The sequence below is a fragment of the Anastrepha ludens genome, chromosome 4 (genome assembly GCF_028408465.1).
Source record: "Anastrepha ludens isolate Willacy chromosome 4, idAnaLude1.1, whole genome shotgun sequence".
In the NCBI taxonomy this organism is placed as follows: Eukaryota; Metazoa; Arthropoda; class Insecta; order Diptera; family Tephritidae; genus Anastrepha; species Anastrepha ludens.
Window position 1 is genome coordinate 102,593,120 of NC_071500.1, and position 22,416 is coordinate 102,615,535.

At 36.3% G+C, this 22,416-nt stretch overlaps 1 protein-coding gene across 10 annotated transcripts in view; it reads left to right on the plus strand.

Moving 5' to 3' along the window:
- Positions 1 to 22,416, plus strand: part of LOC128860400 (uncharacterized) — a 192,841-nt gene that overhangs the window by 97,168 nt on the left and 73,257 nt on the right. For 7 of the 10 annotated variants that reach the window (XM_054097915.1, XM_054097918.1, XM_054097919.1 and 4 more), the window contains one exon: positions 8,136 to 8,273. In XM_054097915.1, the coding sequence (XP_053953890.1) occupies positions 8,136 to 8,273 (138 nt within the window). Of the gene's footprint in view, positions 1 to 8,135; positions 8,274 to 15,716; positions 15,870 to 22,416 lie in introns of all 10 variants that reach the window. The other 3 variants (XM_054097916.1, XM_054097922.1, XM_054097924.1) reach the window with 1 other exon arrangement.

The window sequence follows — 22,416 nt, forward strand, 5'->3', positions numbered from 1 at the left end:
AACATTTTCAATAGGGTTAGCATAAGGTGACTGTGAAGGGCAATGCAACATTTCAATCCCATTTTCCTGTTTCTACTCCACACATCTTCGGCTTCGACGCTTGGGATCGTTGTCTGAATACTTAATAGTTCATTGAAGGTTTCGATTATCAGCAGTACATCAGGGTCGACATATTCATCCGAGAGAATTACGTTTGCTAATTCCGTTCCGAATTTATCTTAGTCCATGAAAGTCCTTTTCCTATGTGTGTCAATGAGAGTAACGGGTTTTCACTGTATTCCAGAATTTGAGGTCTTCTGTCCGTGAATGTCCCCCAATCATGCCTTTGGATACATTAACATCACTTTTTCTTAAAACTTCCCACAGCTTCAGGCTTTTTTAGCTATTATCTTTTTAAACAGTTGGTTTAAACAGCTGACGCACGTTTCGTGCTTTGTTTCACTATCAAACATCTTCAGTTTGGTCTATAATTTAACCATGAATCGTCTTACAAATCAACAACGCTTGCAAATCATTGAATCTTATTATAAAAGTGCGTGTTCTGTTAAGAAAGTTAATCGCGCGCTTCTTCCATTTTATGGTCAGTTTAATCGACCCATTGAAGCAGCTATTCGAGCTATTGTGACTAAATTTAGAACCAAATTTACATTATTGGACATCAAACCACCAACACGCCTATGTAGAGTGCGAACTGAAGAAAATATCGCAGCTGTATCGGCCAATTTAATGATGACCATCAATTATCGATTCGTCGCCGTTCGCAGCAATTGGGCCTCTGTTACTCAACAACGTGAAAAATTTGGAGAAAGGATTTAGGTGTGAAGCCTTTCAAAATACAGCTGGTGCAAGAATTGAAGCCAAACGACCTACCGTAACGCAGAATTTTTGGTGAATGGGCTATTGGAAAGTTGGCCGAAGATCCACTTTTTCATCGAAAAATTGTGTTCAGCGACGAAGCTCATTTTTTGATCAATGGGTACGTATATTAAATAAGCAGAATTGTCGATTTTGGAGTGAAGATCAGCCAGAAGAATTGCAAGAGCTAGCAATGTATCCAGAAAAGGTCACAGTTTGGTGTGGTTTATGGGCTGAAGGTATCATTGGACTGTACTTCTTCAAAGATGCTACGAATCGTAACGTAACTGTGAATGGTGAGCGCTACCGTGAAATGATATCCACCTTTTTTTGCCCAAAATGCAAGAGCTTGACTTGCATGACATGCGGTTTCAGCAAGACGGTGCCACATGCCACACAGCACGCGTAACAATGGACTTGTTGAGAGGCGAGTTCGCTGAAAATTTTATTTCACGTTCGGGACCTGTCAATTGGCCACCCAGATCGTGCGATATAACGCCTTTAGATTATTTTTTGTGGGGATATGTTAAAGCTCATGTCTATTCAGACAAGCCTGCTTCAATTAACGCATTGGAAGACAACATTAAAGCATTTATATGTGAGATACCGGCCGAAACATTGGAAAGACTATGCCTAAATTCGACTAGGTGGATGGACCATTTGAAGCGCAGTCGCGGTCAACATTTGCATGAAATAATCTTCAAACATTAAATTATATGGACTGTATTATCGATTTAAATAAATATTGCATGCATTTTTCTGAATTTTACGTGTGTTTTTTTGAAAAACTTTCCTATAGCTCCTAAAAAATCACCCTTTATATCAGTAGTTTAAGCTAAGCAACTTTAGTATCATAGTCTCTAAGAGTTGTAATTCATAGGCTAAAATAAATAAATAAATAGAATAAAATATGTACTGCTAAAACAGAAACTCGAACTTAAAAGACCCTGTGTAGTACGCACATTGTATCACAGAACATCATTTTTCATATTTAATACATTTTCGCTCATCCATATTTCAATTTTTTAATGCATCGGCATGCGCAGGTAAAAGCATTGTATTGTTTGATATTAATTAAAATTAGCACAGCAATAAATGATAAATTGCCAGCTTTTGAAAAATACAAAAACCAGAATACAAAACAAAAGCAACAAACGACAATGATCTAAAGACCACAAGAAACAAAACAAACACAAAAACAACTGTAAACAAAGCGTTGGTGGCAAGCAGCATTTAAAAGGTGACTTGGGAATGGCAAAGCAATTCATTGGTTCGTCCATTAATTCATTTCTCTAGTCATAGTCTGTGCCACACATACACACAATGGCTGGTAGCAAATGTTTTTATTTGCTTATAGCCGTGCGCCTGCAGGCGTGGATGCTGACGCACCGCTGGCGCTTCAGTAATGGTCTGAAGTGGGACTCTGCCGCGTTGCTTTTGCTGTATTTTCTTTCTTTCATTTACGCTTTTTGCATGCGGCAATCGCGTCCATTGTTCTGCCACTTCCATTCAGCTGCTCGGCACAAGTTCCGTTGCCTCGGTAGGGCGCACCAATAATCAATTACCAATGCAATGCTGTGCATTCTTAATTTTTTTTTTTAATTTTAAGCACCAAGAAACTCATTTGACAGCCATTTTTCACACTTTTTAATTTTATCTTCTCTTGCAAGAAATGTGTTTTTAATTGAAATTAATTAAAATTTTTACAGAAAATGGCATAGTTATTATGCGCTACTTACAGACATTTAATATTCAACTGAAAACGCAGCACTAATGATTATTTTCAGGAGAATTAGCGCGTGATTAAAAAAATAAATACTTCATTAAGTAGTGTAAAATACAAATTGGTTGGGCAATCTTTATTATATCTGTGAAGAACCGTTCACGAAATTTATTTTCTAAATGTTCGCCGCAACTGCGTCGTAATTCGGTAATACGTAAACATCAATTTTTAATGGCTCGCGACTCGCTGGTGGACTTCGGTCGGAATCTCATGAATAACTTTAGTAATGTTGGCTTCCAATACCTCAATCGGTGCTGGTGTATCCACAAACCACTTATACCCATTTTGGGTGTTTGGCGTGCGTCTTGATGTTGTTCCACAAATGGAGGGACCTACAGTTTCAAGCCGACTCCGAGTGGCAGATACTTTTTATGAGAAGCTTTTTCATGGCAGAAATACAGAAATGACAGAAAGGTTTGCCATTGCCTGCCGAGGGGCGACCGCTATTAAAAAAAGCTCTGAATTCCGAATGGTAGTCCCGCACCAACCCATTCGACTACAGCAGTCTTTATATACCCCCCAGAAATAAAGGTCCAAAGATGTGATATCGCACGATCTTTGTGGTCAATCCAATGCTCAGAGACGAGAACTAAATTGATCAACCAAACCGACGACACAGTAGATCCATTGCTTCACGGGCTGTGTAGCAAGTAGCGCCGTCTAGTTGGTACCAAATATTATGGATATCATGGGCTTCACTTTGCGGTACCAAAAATTCGTTTGCCATGGCGCAATAGCGTTCCCCATTCACTATTACACTGGCACCAGCCTCGCTTTTGAAGGAATATGGGCCGCTGATTCCTCAAGTTTATTAACTGCACCAAACGGTTGTTTTCAATGCATATAATGGTCGTTCTTGAATGGCTTCGGGTTACTCTTGATCCCCATCATGACAATTTTGGTTATTGACGCCAAAAATGGGCCTCATCGCTGAACAAAATTCGAGCTCCAAGGTGCGGATCTGCGGCAAGTGTTTCAAGAGCCCACGACTGAAATTATTACGCTTTGGAAGGTCGGCTGGCTTCAAATGGTGGACTAGCTGTATTTTATATGCTTTCGAAACAAGATATCTGCGTTAAATTGTCCAAGTAGTGCCATAAAATAGGTCAAGTTCTTAAGATTGATGCCGAATCGATTCTTCCGAGTCTTCGGCAAATCTCTCATTTACAGCCGCAATATTCTCTTCACTTCGGGCTGTATGTGATCTACATCAGTCGCCTATTATCCGGTAATGTAAATTTATTCTAAATTTTGCCGATGGTTTGGCGAATAGTGCTTTGGATAGGACGATTATGAGCGCGCGATGATCACTTTTTACAGAGCGTCGATTTTCGTAATGCGATTTTACGACTTATAAACGTTGTAGAGGCGTAAGTCTTACCACGATCAAATGTTAATGAATACTGAAAAAAAAAATGTATTTAGCTTGACAGGAGTCACGCGTGATCTGTCACAAAACGCCAATTGAAAAAAGTGCCCCCAATCTGATCATCTCTTATAAGTACACTTAGGAGCGCCATCGTGTTGAAATATCAACAAAATCAGGAAGTCGATTCATTATTCCAGTGATTTACTGCAATGATCCAATATTTCACTTAGAAAAAACCCAGCAGCAGTTTCTACATTCTATCAAATAAGTGCCGAAAATTGATCATTAAAGAAGCCCGCTTAAAAAGATTGCCAAAACTCAACAATAGGGGGTCATTTATTAAGTAAATATAGAACATCCTGCGACATGTAAGTAGGCAAATTGGTTTAAATTTGTGGAAAAAAATTACTGATTCATCCACCAAGATCATATGCGGCCCTAAGATTGTAGGCATTGTTCATGCATATTAATATAAGTTTTATAAAAAATATAAGCATTCTAATTATGCTGATTTTCGTAAGCCGTATGTTTTTTACAGATGTAAATTCAACAAACTCAATAAATCTTTGTACCAAAGCAATATTAAATGTAATCCTAAGTCCTTTTGGAGTTACATAAAATCTAAGAAAAACTGCTCAAATATACCAGCGTCCGTTCATCTTAAGGCAGCCTCAGCCAATTTCATCTCTGATGCTGTCAATCTTTTTGCTAAATTTTTTCTTCCAATTTTATTTCCAGCAATACTGTTTTTGACTCTGTTCGTGAAGGTATCCTGCTAAATTTAGATACTTCCGTAAGCTTCGGGGAATTACTTTTGACTGACGAGGATGTGATTGTTGGCTTAAAACAACTTATGTCAGCCACTAATACTGATGTTAAGGGCTATTCTAATTAAAAGTTGTCCTGCTTTGACTACGCCTTTAAAGCACATTTTCAACATGTCACTTTCTGCTGGAGTCTTCCTTGATGGCTGGAAATTAGCTTTTAATGCGCCTCTCCTTAAAAGCGACAATAAAAACAATATTGAAAATTATAGCCCGATTTCCAAACTAATCACAGTTTCTAAGTTCTTAGAGTGGTTAGTCAAACACAAAATATACTTCGCCGTTGAGCATTTCAAGTATCCCAATCAATATGGGTTTCTTCTAGGCAGATCTACATTAACGAATTTAGCTGCCTTTACGGACGATTAATTTGATACCTTTCAAAAGGGTTTCCAAATGGATGCAATCTATACTGATTTTTCTAAGGCTTTTGATAGGGTGTCTCACCCAATATTTAGTAGGTAAACTTGAGGATTTCGGCTTTCACTCTGCCTAATTTCCTATCATAATAATGGACGAAGAATCTCTTTAGCCAACAAACTCCACTCTGGACTACGTAGGCAATTGAGTAGTAAAGTCCTCTCTCGACGACTTTGTAAGGCTCTCATCATGCCCGTCCTAACGTATGACGCAGATGCGTGGACGAAGGCAATATCCGATGGAGCGTCGCTTGGAGTGATTGAGAGAAAGATTCTGCGCAAGATTTTTGAACCTTTGCACGTTGGCGACGGTGAATATCGCAGGCAATGGAACGATGAGATGTATGCGCTTTACGACGACATAGACATAGCACAGCGAATAAAGATCCAGCGACTACGTTGGCTCGCTCATGTCGCCCGAATGGATACAAATGCTTCAGCTCTGAAAGTATTCGATGCGGTACCAGCTGGTGGTAGTAGAGAAAGTGGAAGGCCTCCTATGCGTTGCAAAGATCAGGTGGAGACGGACTTGGCTTCACTTGGTGTATCCAAATAGCGCCGGTTAATACGAGAAATAAACGACTGGCGCCAATTGAGAACAAGAAGAACAATAGACACTGCGTCGCTCGATTCGATAATTTATCGTCTTATGCATTTCTTACTTGGTCTGGGGTCCTTCAAGGTAGTGTCCTGGGTCCGCTACTATTTATCCTCTTCATTAACGATATTTTCTTCTATTTTTCAATGTATACTGTTTATGGAATGAATGCTCCTCTTAGGATGACGCTATCTCAATTTTACGCCTATACTTCTTCCTTAGATTGAGATTTTTCTTGGTTGGTTGGTTGGTTTAGGTGCTCTCTGGGTGACACGCCCCAGACTCAATTAGCACAAAAGCTGCCATTTTGGTACAACACTAATAGAACCACTGTAGAACCATCTTGATTTGACTGTAAATCAACCTATGCCGTGTATTTTCTTTGCTGCAATTTCTACCAAATTGCTCCTTCAGAATTTCCCCAGTATTTGTTGTCGTAGCACACCTAGACTTGGGCACTCACACAGATAGTGGAGGACTGTCCCCCTAGAATCCTCCTGATTGCAGCTTCTGCATATATCGTTATTCGGCCACCTCATCTTCCTAGCATGGCCTCCGATAGGCCGACGGCCGATTTTTGTTGACGTAATCCTAAAGATGTCTGTTCTTGACTTTCATAACAGCTCATCAGTTCTCAACTTGTTGTATTCTGGCCACGTTTCCTTCCCTATTTTGCAAGTATCGGTGTTGGTCTATCAGCCTGCTTTTGGAATTGCAAAAAAATCTCTCTTTTCTAGATGCTTCGAGGCAGCCCACTGCTAGCACTTTGATACTCTAGAGGTAGGCTCCTCTTTCTCATTTCCTTCTATGTTCCTATGGCCAGGTACCCAGATGAGAGTAATATCTGTACTCCGGTTGAGGACCTTCGGGATAGTCAATTACGTAGTTCATTACCATTCGGGATATTCTCACATCGATCTCCACCCAATTTTCGGGAACTGACTGCGATTTTTTGGTATTTTTATCTATGCTTGCTACCTGTAGATGGTCTCTTGCGACCTCGTTGAAGTGCCTAGTGACTGTTGGAGCTTCGCCTTGTTGCTCATCCCGCTTTTTGGGCTTCTTGGGATTGGCATTACCGCTTTCGTTCTGAGAGCGATTCTTTTTTGTGCTTAGCTGCCTGCGTTAGTAGTTGGCGCGGGTGCACGTTCCGAAAACTTATTGTACTCCTCGATCACCACGTCGTATCTCTGCTTCCCGATTTGGTCGCGTTCATGCACGGTGCCGGCTGCGGCATTCTTGGTTATTCTGTCCAACATATAGACAACCTTCTAGTATCGTTACATTATGATCAAGCGCATGGATTTATTTCTTTTTCTGGGCCCTCTAGGCGCAACTGCACCGGAGACCGCCTAAAATGCTGCTTTGGAAGTAGACGCTGCAACTACTTCAGGTGTAGTCCACTTAGTACTTTCCGGCGCTCTGGTTGTAGCCGCCTTTGGCTTAAGATCTGCTTGCGATTCAGGCGTGCTATGTCTGGCGCGATCCTGAAGGGTAGTTAAGGATTCTTCACTTGAGGCCGAAAATCTGTCTTCGTCCGAGTGGAAGGCAATCTTTCCCGGAGTCTGATATTTCAGTTCTTTTTTGTCCTTTGTCATAGCAGTGGCATCAACTAATTCTTTCTTCTTAGTTTTTTTTTTGTCATTCATATTTGGTCCCATGAGTATGCTGGGAAGTGGTTAGTCACTCGTCCGCAGAGCCGAAATGCGTAGAGAGGGCACTTAAATTTTTCTTACTCCAAGTTTACTTTTGAGAAACTACTTATAAGACTCTTGTCATAAGATCTTTGATTGTATCCAGCTATCTTATAGTCTATAAGCATCCTGTTTGTTGATAAATGAATAAATAAATATTTGTCCAAAACTCGATCCACACAGTCCCATAATCAACGTATTCAACTTATATGGTTCGGCGAGAAAAAAAAAACTCTTCCAGGAAATGCACTTCAGAAATTTTTTGTTGATTGAATTATTCGTGTATTATTTCGGGAACTTCTTTGAAGGCAATGGAACAATTTTGAATGAATAATAAATATTTAATATTTTTTTCACCAATTCTGGGTTCTCTTCGAGCAGAATGTACAACTAATTAGTACATATAACACGTCGTGAAAATGTTTAGTTAAAAAAGGTATTCACTACTAAATCTAAGATCTTAATGCCATTGAACACCTGTGTATAAAAGTCCCCCACTTTTTAAATAACAAAACCATGTTGAACTCATTTTATAACTGTTTGCTAATTAAATTTCTAAAAATCTAATCTAATCTTATTCACGCACTTCACAGTTTCCTATGAGGAGGCGCAAATCAAGTATGTTTGGAAAAATGACGAGGACACGCTGCGTAAGAGTCCCTCCCTAACCACATTAAATGCGTATTTAATAAAGAATCAAACAACACCCTGCGACCAAAATAGTTGGCGAGGTGAGTAAGTCGAGACTGAATATATTCATAGAAAATTATTTCAAAATTATACTTATGTTTGTTTCCAAAAACCACAAGAATAGGGTGAAGGACAGAACTAAGTCAAAATAAACTGGCAGCATGGCACTGGCAAATTACCATGGCAACACAACATAATTTATATGCCACCATTTGTCATCATAATTTGCAAATGCCCTGAGGTCAAATCAGTTCGGCTTAATTTTGAACGACCCTAATGTGTAGCTGTTTTTAATTGTATGCGTCAAATAAAATGAATATTAATGCTATGCATAAATTTGAATTTTTTTATTTGTATTGTGTTTTTATTTTGTATCTTGCAAGAAACAGCGCTGTCTTTTTTCTGTATTTTTTTTTTTATACTTTGGCATTATTTCGTAGTGGTGTGCTAAGTGTTTTTTATTACAGATATAATGAAAAGTTGTTGTTTTCTTTTATTTAAGTAAAGGTTTATGTTTTGAAATAATTTTAATTTTTAAAATAGCAAGAGCTCAATATTCCCCGGTTAATCTTCTATAGACTAAGAACTCAAACTAAGCTTAGATTGGCGAAAAAAGTGAAGAAAAACCTCCGCTTTTAATTTTAAGGACAGAATGAAATTAGGCAAAAAAATAAATATTATTTTAAATAAAATTTATTATTTTTCATACAAAGCCCCAATGCCTAAAATTTCTACGTTAACTAAGGTTTGGATTTTTAAATTTTAAACTTAAACAGTAGACCTCGTGGCGGAAAAAAATTGCTCAGTCTGCCTAGCCCAGCTGAAAAATAATTATGAGTAGCACTCAGTAATACCCATTAGCAACTAACGTTGGGATGCACGAAAATAGGGGAAAAAACAAAACGCCAACTGAAAAAATATGCCTTGACCTCACATACTTCTTTCAAAATATTCATAAACGAAGTATACTTACAGGCTCTCAAAGGAGGCCGATAGCCTCTGCTGCTAGTTTCCTTGATTTTGCAATATGATTATTTATACAGGGTCCGCCATATAACTTTACGGAATTAAAAATGCTATAAAAAAGAAACTACTCAATATTTTTCCGAACTGTTTTTTTTTATTTTGAAGTACAATCCTTCCAGTTAATGATGGAACACAACTTCATCCATATGGCTGCCTCGGCTAGCCATGCACCATTCGATACGATCGGTCCAATTTTTCAACACATTTTCGATTGTATGCGGGTGTATTTCAGTTATGACATCGCGTATGTTGGTCTTCAGTGCATCAATTATTGCTGGTTTGTTGGCATAACACTGGTCTTTGACGGCACCCCAAAGATAATAATCCAGAGCCATCTTGTTGGAACCAAATGCCACCAATATCCTCCTCTTCAATTTCTCGGAACAAAAATTCGTTCAACATGGCCCGGTAACGCTCTCCATTGACGGTTGCGACCACTCCTCGCTCATTTTCGAAGAAAAATGGACCAATGATGCCTCTCGACCAAAATCCACACCAAACAGTGACTCGTTGTGAATGCATCGGCTTTTCTTCGAGTGCGTGCGGGTTTTCTGAGCCCCAAATGCGGCAATTTTGCTTGTTAACATAACGTTTCATTCGGTGCTTTTCTTTTTCCCATTGTCGCGCGTAATTTTCGTACACATTCTGCAACATTACCATGTTTTTCAAAGGAATGTCGCAATATTTCCTAGCGTTCTTTGAGCGTATACACAACCATTTTCGTTCAGCGGAAGAATAAAACAAATTTTCTGTCAAATCAGATGAGAGCTAAGTGTTACCATTCTTTAAATAATACCTATGTAGTTCAAATCCGTAACGATAGATGGCGGGACCAAATACAGTTTGATTTATTATATAATTATATTTCAAGTAAATAAATATGTTCATAAATAAATACTCTCAAAGGTTATTCATTCAAATTTTGGTACTAAAATAAATAATCTAAGGCAGAAATAGATTCAGAGCTAATATTTTTTCTACAGATTAACATTTTTGCTTTTAGCAACCAAGAATCACTTATAATTACTGGAAGCCTTAAGTATATTTTAAACATATATTGAGCTAAATAAAGCCAAATTTTTGAACTTTTTCAACGGGCATTATTGAAAATATGATCTGCCATCCATCGTATCCAAAAACATCGCAGAAATTGCATTCATTGACGTTGGTCATAGCTAGCTAAAACTAATAGAATCTTTTATCTCTTTTGTCATATATTTCTTGACATACCCAGAATGCGATCAGCAAAGATGGTAGATTGCAACTGAGCGACACGTCTCGGCTGACACGTCACCGGGTACTCGCACGGCGAATTGAGCACCATAGGTGGTGCCTTCCCAAAACAGTTATTTTATTTTTAGCGATTTTTACAAGTCTGACGTCAGTTCCCTTTCCAATACAAAGCAAACAAAAGTAAGAGAAATTACATGTTTGAGAAAATTCAGTAAATGGTTTGTGATTCGTGAGATTTTAACTAAACCAATTAATAGAAACGAAGTGCCTTGTGTTAAATCGTAAAATCACAAATTAATATAAAGCCTTCAAATGAAGTGTGTTTGCACTTTTATGCAGAAGGCGCTGTGGCAAGAAAGTGGGTGTGTGTGCGTATACTTTCTTGCATTTGGTTGTTTCCATTGCTATCGCCTAATCTTCCTCTTCACAAACAAGTAACTCCCTTTCCTTTTGTTTGTTTATTCATGGGCTTTTACGACACAGCGAATTCGGAAGGCGTAACCAGGTACTCTATCATCCTTGGAGTACTCGGCAGCAGAATTCCGCCAGCGTATTTCACCCGTATGTACACACTCGCCCAATCTGTCGTTGCTCAGATGGCAACGAAGCAACCAATCTCAGTTTCATCAGTTATCATCACCCAATCTCAGCTTTTTCGTAAAAACAAAACCGCTATCGTGACCCCACTTACGTCAGCCAATGTTCTGATTATTGCAATTCGTCGTTAACGGCTGTGAATTATTGCCATTTTTTCATAAAACGTTTGGCTAAATTGTGGTATTTAATACCGATTTCTCAATGAGGAGTCAAAGTCCCACTTATCTATGCATATTCTAAGGAGGTAGCGCCTAAAAGGGATGATATAATATATTTTCTTTTAAGTAACCCGTAGCTTTTATTTGTTGGATAAAGCGGCAACAAAGCTCAATTTGGACAAATGTTTTGACGGGTGACCTTACTTAATTGGGGTATTCAAAATTCAATGGCGTCCCCCGTTTTGGAAAATATTTTTTTGTGGCGGTGAGGTTGGGTTAAAAATGCCTTCACACTATATAGTAATGTGTGTGGTGATTCCACTAAAAAATATCCCTCGTCTTCTCTTGGATTTTTCCCACCACCTCGGGACTGCTTCCGCATTGCTTCGAGGTAGAGGGCCAAGACGGCGTCCCAAGAAGGACACTTACTTACTCACCCTGCCTCCAAGTTCGCCTGTTTTGAGAAACCCATGCTCAATGCCCTTCAGCATAAGTTTTCATTTCACGCTACTTCCAATAGCTCGTCGCAGAGCTGTTCTCTCTATGTTCCACCTCTCGCATTTAAAGAAGGTGTGCTCCGCATCATCATACTCAGTATCTCCACATATGCAATTTGGTAGGCTCACTTTTCCCTTTCGCCAAAAACTGTGTGAGGTAATAGTTAACCTCACCGTGCTTTCTTTCAACCCACTTTTTAGATCGAGTATTAGTCTCGCTGTCCATCTACCGTACCGTTCAGAGTTCCATCTTGCCTGCCAAAGTATGAGCGTTTAAATTCTAATATCGGAGAAGCGTGGTACTGGGATACCTGTGATTTTTGCCTCCCATCTCCATTTGCGCTTTTCTGCTAGATGGGATGGTTCCGCTGATAACTAGAACCGCTTCTTCAGATACTGTTCTGTATGACGAAGCCACTCTGAGAGCGCAGGTTGCGGGGTTTTCTGCCGGCATTGCACTTTTAGCGAATCTGTCGTCGAATGTTCGTCGCGTCCATTAAAAGTTTTCGCTTGTTCTGCGGTGGACCTCCAAGGTTTGCCATGAGCTTCCTTAACATGCCGTTTACTTTGGCAACTCGTGTGGCAACATGATTTTTGTGCGCTGAGTAAGTTAGCCTTGTGTCTAATTGCACTCCTAAGTAGTTGACTACTCTTTTTGTCGATAAAGTGGCATCGAGTACTTGTATATCTACTTCTAATGGTATACGTCTGTTGGTTAGATTGGCTCCGGCTTTCGCGATTCCAGTATTTGTACCGCTGAGACCTCATGAAACCTTATGACATCAGTTCTGAAATCAAAAATGTTTTGAATTATATTATAATGCGTAAATAATATACGATTCAAACAAAAGTTGCAGTACATTTTAATGTGATTTGCATATTTTTTTTTTTTTAATATTTAAATAAATTTTTTTAAACTTCAACTTTTTTGGACATAACTCCCTCTTCAAGCTAGGGTATACTTCCAAAAATTTGCACAGAAGTTGTTTTTAATATAATCTCAGTTATTCTGGAAAATCACCACTTTAACATATGACTTAAGGTTATTTCAAAATGAACTCTCTCTCACCAGCACAAAGAAAATTTTTTAAACACCATTATCTCGAAAACTGAAGCAAAGGAGGCAAAACGACGAACGCCATTGAATTTAGAAGGTCCTAGTGCAGTCACATGTATTATTGAAACCTTCGCCCAGAAACGAAAAAATTTAAATACGAGGACATCAGCACTATTGAAGCGAAACTTCGAGAATTTCTCCTCTTACAGTAGTGATTTATTAGTAATAATGAGGAAGAGTCAGTGCAGCTCAGAGTTTTGTTCTTTTGGCAAAAAAAAGTGCGAGAACAGAGAGTCCCAGCCCTCAGCATAATTCGCGCTATATACTTCAGGGATACATTTGCTGTTCAAAATCACTAAATATTTTCAATTAGATTTCATAAACTTTACCTCCACTTGCTTCAATTCTTCACTCACTCAGGGGAAATATGAATTCACATCTCAATGAAGAAAAAATGAATGTTGAAATAAACATTTTTAGCACTAAATAATCATTCAGTTGAATGCCGTTTTTTTGGTGAGTGAATTAAAATGTTTCAAACTCTTCGAGAGATGGCTTATATTAAATTTATAAGGTGGCGCAAAATTAATCAACCAATATTGTTTTTGAATAACTTTTCACTAAATAAAAAAGTGATTTTCGGCGATGGAAATTTTTATTTTGATCTTTACGTGCTCCATTAGTTGCCCGTTTGTATGCTGCAGCTGATGTATCTAATTGACGTACGACGCCATTTACAAAAATTGTAAATCTTCCGACAGGATGATTAATTTTGCGCCACCTTATACAGTAAAATAGTCACATTTATGAATTAAGTTATGAGTGATTTCAAGCTGTATTGTTTGAAAAACTCAGCTTTGCAGCATAACACATATACGAGGGTTGCCTTTCATATTTTGCCCCCAATAATGAAAGCACAGTAAAATAATAATGAAAAGGGTTTATTTCTTTTTTAAAATATTTTCACTTCTGAGTTTGTTTGAATCAATTTTCAAAGCAACCTGAAGTGGATATCTCCAAAATGAGCTGTGTAAAGACTTCAACAGCTTCTTTAGGGATTGAAAAACATTGCTATCCATTTTATTTCTGATCCTCGAGAAGAAAAAAAAAACATTTGATGGCAAATCAGGCCTGTAAGGCCTATAACTCATTTATTCGATCTTTTGAGTAATCAAAAACTTTTTCCGCGAACAATTTTTTTGGACCTAGCCCGTCTTGGAACACCCACACTATCGATTGCTGCTTAGTTTTCGCTCCATATTCATTGATACAGTCTTCAAGGAGTCATTTTTCGCACATTTGCAAATAATGCGCTCTCGAACGGGAACAAATATTCTTGACGACCGAATGTTCATGCAATATTTAGTGTATGCTGATCCCACACATACACACGGATGCCTCGAACTCGCGATATGTCACTTTATAAACTTTTATTATCAGTTGATAGACGGCTTCGATTGTTTCTGGCACTATAACCATTTTTGGACGGCCTTAACGAAATTCAGCCTGCAAGGATCGACGACGACATTGGAATTCGTTGCACCAGCGTTTCGTATTGGCTGAGGGTGGCGCTTCAATGTTGGTCAATGCACTCCTTGAAATAAGTTAATCAATGCACTCCAGTCTCCATAATCCGCGTCGAAAATTGTAATAAGTCAGTCAACGCACGAAAATTTTCACGAGTTAATTCCAACTTTTGGGAGAGATGCATTTTTTCACTCGCTGAAAAACAAAAACAAATAAAGCTCGCAAGTGAAAACGTTATATGTAGGTTTATGCTAAAAGATACCAAGTATTTCGGTAAGACTATCGAATTGCAGCACATCACACGTAGTGTTGCAAAGGCGCCAAAAATAAAAGGCAACCCTCGTATCAAAAAACATAAAGAGTTTAATGCCGAAAGCCGGAAATAAAACCATTTCTTATTGTACTTCGTGGAGTTGCAAAGGCGTCAAAAATAAAAGGCAACCCTCGTATCAAAAAAAAAGAGTTTATTGCCGCAAGTCGAAAATAAACCCATTTTTTATTGTACTTTGTTTTGTTGCAAAGGCGCTAACAATAAAAGGCAACCCTCGTATCAAAAAAACTTAGAGTTTAATGCCGAAAGCCGCAAATAAAACCCTTTTTTATTGTACTTCGTTGTGTAGCAAAGGTGCCAAATATAAAAGGCAACCCTCGTATCAAAAAAAATTGTTTAATGCCGAAAGCTGCAAATAAAACCATTTTTATTGTACTTTGTTGTGTTGCAAAGGCGCCAAAAATAAAAGGCAACCCTCGTATCAAAAATAAAAAAGGTTTAATGCCGAAAGCCGCAAATAAAACCATTTTTTAGCGCATGAAGAATTCAGAAAATGCCAACAAGTTGTCTAACCTCACAGGGTGGCTCTTTTAGTAATTATGTTTACTTTTTATAAAATTTGTGTTAAAATAGGAGTCTTCAGTTTTAAAATCTTAATACCGCCACGCTTTAAATATTTTTACGTATTTACTTTTTTAATTTACTTTTATATTTTTTTTTAAATTACATTTTTTTCGTTTTTTTCGGTTTTTTTTGTTTTTTTTTTTTTGTATAGCTTTTTACTGTATTAGTAGCTTCCTCTTGTATTTTTCATGATATTCTACACTCGTGAAAGTCTTTATATCGTAAATATATTGTATGTATGTATGTAGCATTAATATTTTCTTATCGCTAGTTGAAATTGCCTGCGTACCTCAAAGCCTGTAGCAAATTTTTTATTAAATTCTTTTGAAAAAAAATAAATAGTTAAACTAGTTTTGCTAGAAATTATGCAGTTAGAATGAAAAATTATAATTTCCCATTAAAAAAAAATATACAATAAAAAAAATAACTGTCAATATTTTAATGTTTATAAAATCACTTGTTCATACATATGTTAATACCAACCACCATTGTAGGGAACTACAGCTGTCTTAGGGTCGATTTAATATTTACCAGAGATCGTGCATTCTATTTCACCACCGTTTTTATACCTGGCATTATCCTGGTGACGTCATCATTTATAACATTCTGGCTAGAATGGAATGCAGTTCCAGCTAGATCGATGATAGGTAACAAACCAAAATATATAACAACAACAACAGCAAACCAATAAGCAACAAACCGAAAAATCACAACAACTTAAAAACCTTTTACAAGTCCTTTTTTCTACATTTATATGAATTAAAAACAAAAACAAAAAAAAAACCGATTATAAAAATAATTAAAGCAGATTTTACAGTCAAACATTTAATAAAGATTTATTTGTTTGCTTTTATATACAAATTTTGTATGTATGTAGTATGCCAGCTAACTTTGATATTCAAAATTTATTTTCTATATAATTTTGAATGCCCGTACTGGTTATTTGCTACACATTGCCACCCTTAACTTCACCATAAATCAACTCACCACAGTAAAAGCTAAAATAGTACTTTTATTTACAATAAACGTATATTGTAGTTTGCGTTGTATTTTTTCGAAACTTTCAGAATTTCATAATTTCGTAATTGTTGTAATATTTGGAAGCAGAAATTTCCTTTAATTTATTATTGAGCAATTTATTTAAAAAAAAATTATCAATACCAAATTAACTACTAAATAAAAAAAAAAATATGTCCCACCTGCTCTTCAACACAACCAACAACAATCCCTGCCTGTCTCAGCCCTCGTCAATCATTTCGGCATTCCATACCATTTCCGCTGCCTCAATATGCGTTTTTGCATAATCAAACAAAAATACGTTTACATATTCCCATATTTTGTAATTTTTTTTCGTATTATTTTTCAACTGATTTAGACTGTATAAAAGTCATATGCATTCAATAAATGTTTCATGGGTATTTAATTAGCTTGACAGCAATTAATTATATACACTTGACGCGTATTCGCTCATGCTGGCCTTGGAAAAAATATCTCATTTAACCCTTTCGACCCGAATGTGTACTATAATACTTTTTTTTTTTGAACATCCCTAGAAGTCTCAGATTTAATTTATATATCACTTGAATAAGCTGCTGCAATCTTAAATTTCATTTCAGCATTGCTATTCAAAAGTCGGCACGAAAGGATTAAGCAGTAATTTTTTTGAATTTTTTTTCATTCGTCCAAACTTTTTTGCATATTCGTACAAACTTTTATTCGTACCAGCCTTTCTTGCATTCATTTCGTTGATATATCGCATAAGTATGTAATAAATTATTCAATTGCCTTTATTAGATTTAGCAACCTCACTTTCACCAACAATAATTTAATAAATACAAAAAAAACCAAAGCTAAATATATTTGCGTTTACTGCATGCAAAAGAAAATATTATATAAATACATAAACAAAGTACTACCCACCCAAAGTAAAATTTAGAAATCCCACCTAAACTCCTAGAAATCTCTAATTCCATTGCAGCTGTTATAAAGCCAAACTGAAACCTTAAAAAGTGTTTAGAGCAAGAAGCAGAAGTGAGTTAACAGCTGAAAGTTACCCCTACACCTAGGCACTAGTCACGCTTAGGAAATTTTCTGGCGTTAGGCTTAGCCTTAAGTTAGGGGTATGGTTAGTAGCAGGCAAAATAGGCAGCGATTAAAATTAGGAAATATTTGTATTTGTAGTAACAAATGATTATATTAAAAAATAATAGTAAAATATTTATATAAAATATAAATTTACAGCCTATTTCCACCAAGCACTTAATTACAGTTAAAAGCTTCTTTAAGCTTGGAAAATAGCAAACTTTTTCAGAGCAACAGAAGGCCTCTTCTATTCGCCACTTTTCTGCACGTCATGTCTCTGCTCTGCTCACTTGGCGAAAAATTTGCATGCGAAAGCAACAACAAAGTTATCGAGCATGGCTCGTCGCTGGCGAGTGTGGTTACACCTAATAAAACTGGTATAACTCTCTAGTTTACAAACAAATGTAAGTTTAGACAGATCTACTCCAGCGCTGCCAAGATATGTTTATTTATACCAGTTACTTCATCTATTCGTCACTTGCTATCGCTTGACGAACAGAAGAGGCCTAGAATTAACTCAAACAGCTGGTTTTTGTTTAAATTTCAGACTGCGGCAACAGATGACTAGAGCTGTCTGAGTTTTTATGCAAAAAAGATAATTTGTTAATGTTTTTGGCTAGTTTTTCAGCTTTCGTTTTTTGAAAGTAATGGAAATTTTCACTTCGTTTATCACAGCCACATACACTGCCTCAAGTAATTAACTATAGCAGTAGGACTTCTAGAAAGATGTTTGCTGCTCATTTAGGTTTAATATTTTTTTTATGAAAATATTATTCATTCATCTACGAACCATTCATCAAAAACAATACTTTGAACAGAATTTTGCGAAATATTTCGAGCATGCAGTTTCCTAGCCCATGGATTTTTGGTTCAATCATACATAGCCTGAACCTGAAAGTCCTGGACCTAACAAAGAAAATACGTTTTTTTTTTGTTCAAAATTAATTTTATTCATCAACGTAATTTTAATCAAGCACAACGCATTATTTCAGCGTCGCTCTAACATTTCAATACCACTTTTGTAGAACGATTTGTCTTTTGCCTCAAAATAAGCCTCAGTTTCAGCGATAGCCGCTTCAATCGAGCGAAATTTCTTACCGGCGAGCATTCTTTAGGTCTGCGAACAGTCTGTAGTCGCTGGAAGCCAAATCTGGCAAAGCCGTGGGAGTAATTTGAAATTCAAGTCATGTAGTTTTGCCATTGTTTTCATTAATTTGTGACACGGTGCGTTCTCTTGATAAAACAAAATGTTTCCCATTGTTTTTAAAATAACAAAAGTAGCGCCGCTCTTAGCACAAAAACTGACAAACAAATGAATAGAATATCATGAAATTTTAACAGCTGTCCTTACTTTAGGTTAGTATCAGGTCAGTCCATAAGTTCGTGCGTTTTTTAAAGGTGGTTTTAAAATTATTAAAAAAGATGTTTAAAGTATTTATTAATCAATAATATATTTTTCTTCATTATTTACAATGTCTTCCCAACGTTTAAGCAAATTTTTAATTCCCTGCTCAAAAAATTGTTTGTCCTTGGAGCCAAAATACGCTTCGATATCCCTTTTTATAGCTTCTTTTGAGGAGTAGTTCTTGTTACTCATATAGGATTGAAGTCCACGGAATAGGTGTTAATCACAAGGTGCAATATCCGGAAAGTATGGTGGATGCGGCATTAGCTCCCATCCGAGCTTGTTCAGCTTGCCTAATGCTTGCCTTGCGGTATGAGGTCTAGCGTTGTCGTGATGAAGCAAAACTTTGCGTCTATTCACTAAAGACGGTCGATTTTTTTTAAGTACCTCATTCAGGTTTGATAGCTGATGGGAATGATAATCAGCAGTTATCGTGTGGTTTGGTTCCAGAAGTTCATAATAAACAATACCGGCCGTATCCCTCCAAATAGACAGAAGAATCTTCTTGAGTTGAAGGCCATCTCTAGGGATCGGTTGATGTTTGAAACATTTTTTTTTTGTTTTTTTTTTTAAGGTCGTCGGGTGTTGTCTTTCATATAAACAAATTTCAAATATTCGTTATATAGAGAAAAAGCGCAAGACTTATTCCAAGAAAACAAAAATTGTTAAAAATTAATGCGATTTTTGAGTTACTTTAAACTTGAATTTTGTTAGTCCACAATTAAATGGGCTACAAAACTGCATACCCTAAATTTTTCTATTTCTTGATTCTGATTAAGAAACGTGAAGTTTTGTTGATAATTTATTGAATGTTTTTCAAGTTTCCACAAAGCTTGAAGCTTGGATTTATATGAGTGTTGTAGGCAAAGTTATTTAAAGGGTCCCGGTGGACTAAAGCTCGAAAATTTTGGGTAATTTCCGGAACTTTTTTTTTAATAAAAAAATTAAAAACGATATTTAAATATTTTTAAGCTTTTTATTTAACTTCTTTTGGTACATAAAACAACTTAAAACAAAAATTTTTAATTTTAATAATTTTGAAAATGGCGCTCAAGTTGACCCTCCCGAAAAATTGGCCTGTACAGGTGTTGTTCATTTTGGCTCTTATCTGAAACACAAAAAACCAAAAACTTATTAATCAGTAGGACTGTAGCTATGTTCCGCTACTAGAATAAAACAAAAAATTGACAAATTAGCGCGGTTTTGAATTTGATACTCTAAAAGTCGGTTTTTTTCAGTTTTTTAACCAAAAAATACGAAATAATTGAAATAATAATATGATTTTAGTACGGGCAATAGCCATTGATGATGTGAACGACGTATAAAAATTTCAGACGATTCGGTTGAATAGTGTTTTTTTTTTTTTTTTTGACAATACCAGGCCGAAAAAAGTCGTTTCGAGATAAATGAGTTGAAAGTTTGAGGTATAGAAGAGAGCCCACTCTCTACCTAGTCAATGGGCTGTAGAAGCTATAATATTGGGAGTTTCCGCATGAAAATTTCATAGTATATTCTTAAGATGCTATACTTTCGAAATATCGAAAAAACAAAAAATCGATTTTTTGAAATTTCTAGGGCACCGGGTCCCCTTAATATATAATTATTTTGATAAAAAATTATTAAAATTAAGTAAGAAGCAAATAAATTTTCGGAGTTGCTAATCAGTCGTAGTGCTATAGTTATTTGACGCAGTGTATATTTATGCTTAAGAAAAGAAATTATTTTCTGTTCGAATATTTTTCTACAAAAACTTTCGATAGTTATCTGAAAGCATCTTGTAAAAAATGTTTGCTTTTACAAAATGTATGTCCCTGTTAATTTTACATTTTCTGTTGGGTTAGCAAAGTTGGGTTAATTCCGTATTGTCCGAAGGACATTTAAAAATCTAATATAGCTTAGCAAAAATTGTATGTTAAGCCACAAAATTCAGCTAATTGCGTTCTGAAAGTCAGTTACCCTTTGTTTGAATGTTAAACTGTAGTTAAGTGAGAGAATGCAGAAAATGCTTGGTGGAAATACGCTATTATATTCACATATACACAATGGCTCATTTATTGAACGAATAAAAACTAAAATTAAAATATCATTTCATTACTTTTTGAAAATATTGTGGTATACTTAAAAATATCATTACACACTGGAAAAGCATACTAAAACTGATTTATTATAAAATAGTTAGAAAATATTTAAAATTAACCGATTATAGTAGCATTATGAGACAATAGTCTTTAGAATTTATCGTAATTTCCATGTCACGTGGCGGCAATTGAAATTAAAATCATGTTAACACTCACACAACCAAGTATTTACCTGTATACATGGGAATATTTTACGATATATTTTAAGAATCTGTCTGTTGTAGTACCACAGGATCTCATTTTATTAACTAAAAATCTCACACAAAAAGTTAAATGGCGTCAAAAAACCTTTCTAAAGTGGCTGTCATCTGTCATCATCAATTTGCCAACGATTAAAAGCTTAAAACATAGTTTCTCAACTTAGTGCGCACAAGATTCACTATTTGAAAGGCTTTGAAGATATGATGCAGGGTTTTGTTGAAACCAAAACTCTTCCAAGCCCTTGTATGTAATATAAAGTCATTAAAAGATAGCAAAACAGCTCTGATTGGAAAAAATTATGTTACTAAGGAAGGCACTAATCTGAAATTCACGCCAAATTGTCACCCCCTGCGGATTCATTATTAGCATGGCGCCAACGAAAAGTATAATAAAATAACTGTGACAGATGTAAAATCGAGTAATACTACGATCGATAACTTGAGTCACTATATATATTGTATATACATTCTGTTCAAAAAGTACCGGAAAGTGAGCATTCAAAAACTCTCTCTAAGAGTAAGGATTAAATTCAAACAACAGATGGCCGTACGGTTAATACAATATAATAAAAAGTATGATCTGGGAGTTATGCCACAAATTCGCTGAAAAAAGTAAAATTTTGAGAAAAAAAACGCTTGGTTTTTGCACCACCATCAAGTGGTATGCATTTTTTCGTGGCTATTTCTTCAAAAACTTTGCACATATACTAGGTTGTTCAAAAAGTGTTGCGGTTCGATAAGAAAAACACAATTTTATAGCTTGAACCACAATTCATTATTCAGTTTAATCTCCCTGAACATCAAAACAAGGAGATTCCAATCCATGAATTCCATCCTTGAAATGAGAATCTGGAAGGCCTACAAAACTCGCTCCCACAGCTGTTATGACCTCATCATTTGATGAAAAACGAAACGTTTTCCAGGCATAAACTATTTTAGGTCTGGAAACAAATGGAATTCGCTATGGGATAAATCTGGTGAATAGCCTGTATGATCCAACAATTAGAACTTCAATTGATGGATGTATTTTAGCCATTGTCAAAATGCTCTTGTGACACTGTGCATGGTCCTGATGAAAAATAATTTTTTCGTTTGCGAACTAGGTCTTTTTTTACAATTTTTTTCTTTCGACTCGTCTAGGAGGTTACAATAATTTGCAGAATTTATTGTTTTAGCAGTTTTCAAATAATCTACACCAAATTTCGTTCGCATCCCAAACAACTGCTGCTTAAAACTTCTTGACCGATTTTTAGACACGAACTCGTTTCTTAGCTTAAAAATCTGGTTCATACCACTCTTTAGACTCTTGTTTTGATTTAGGATCATGGCGATAGACCCAAGCCTAATCCATAGTGTTAAATCGACGCAC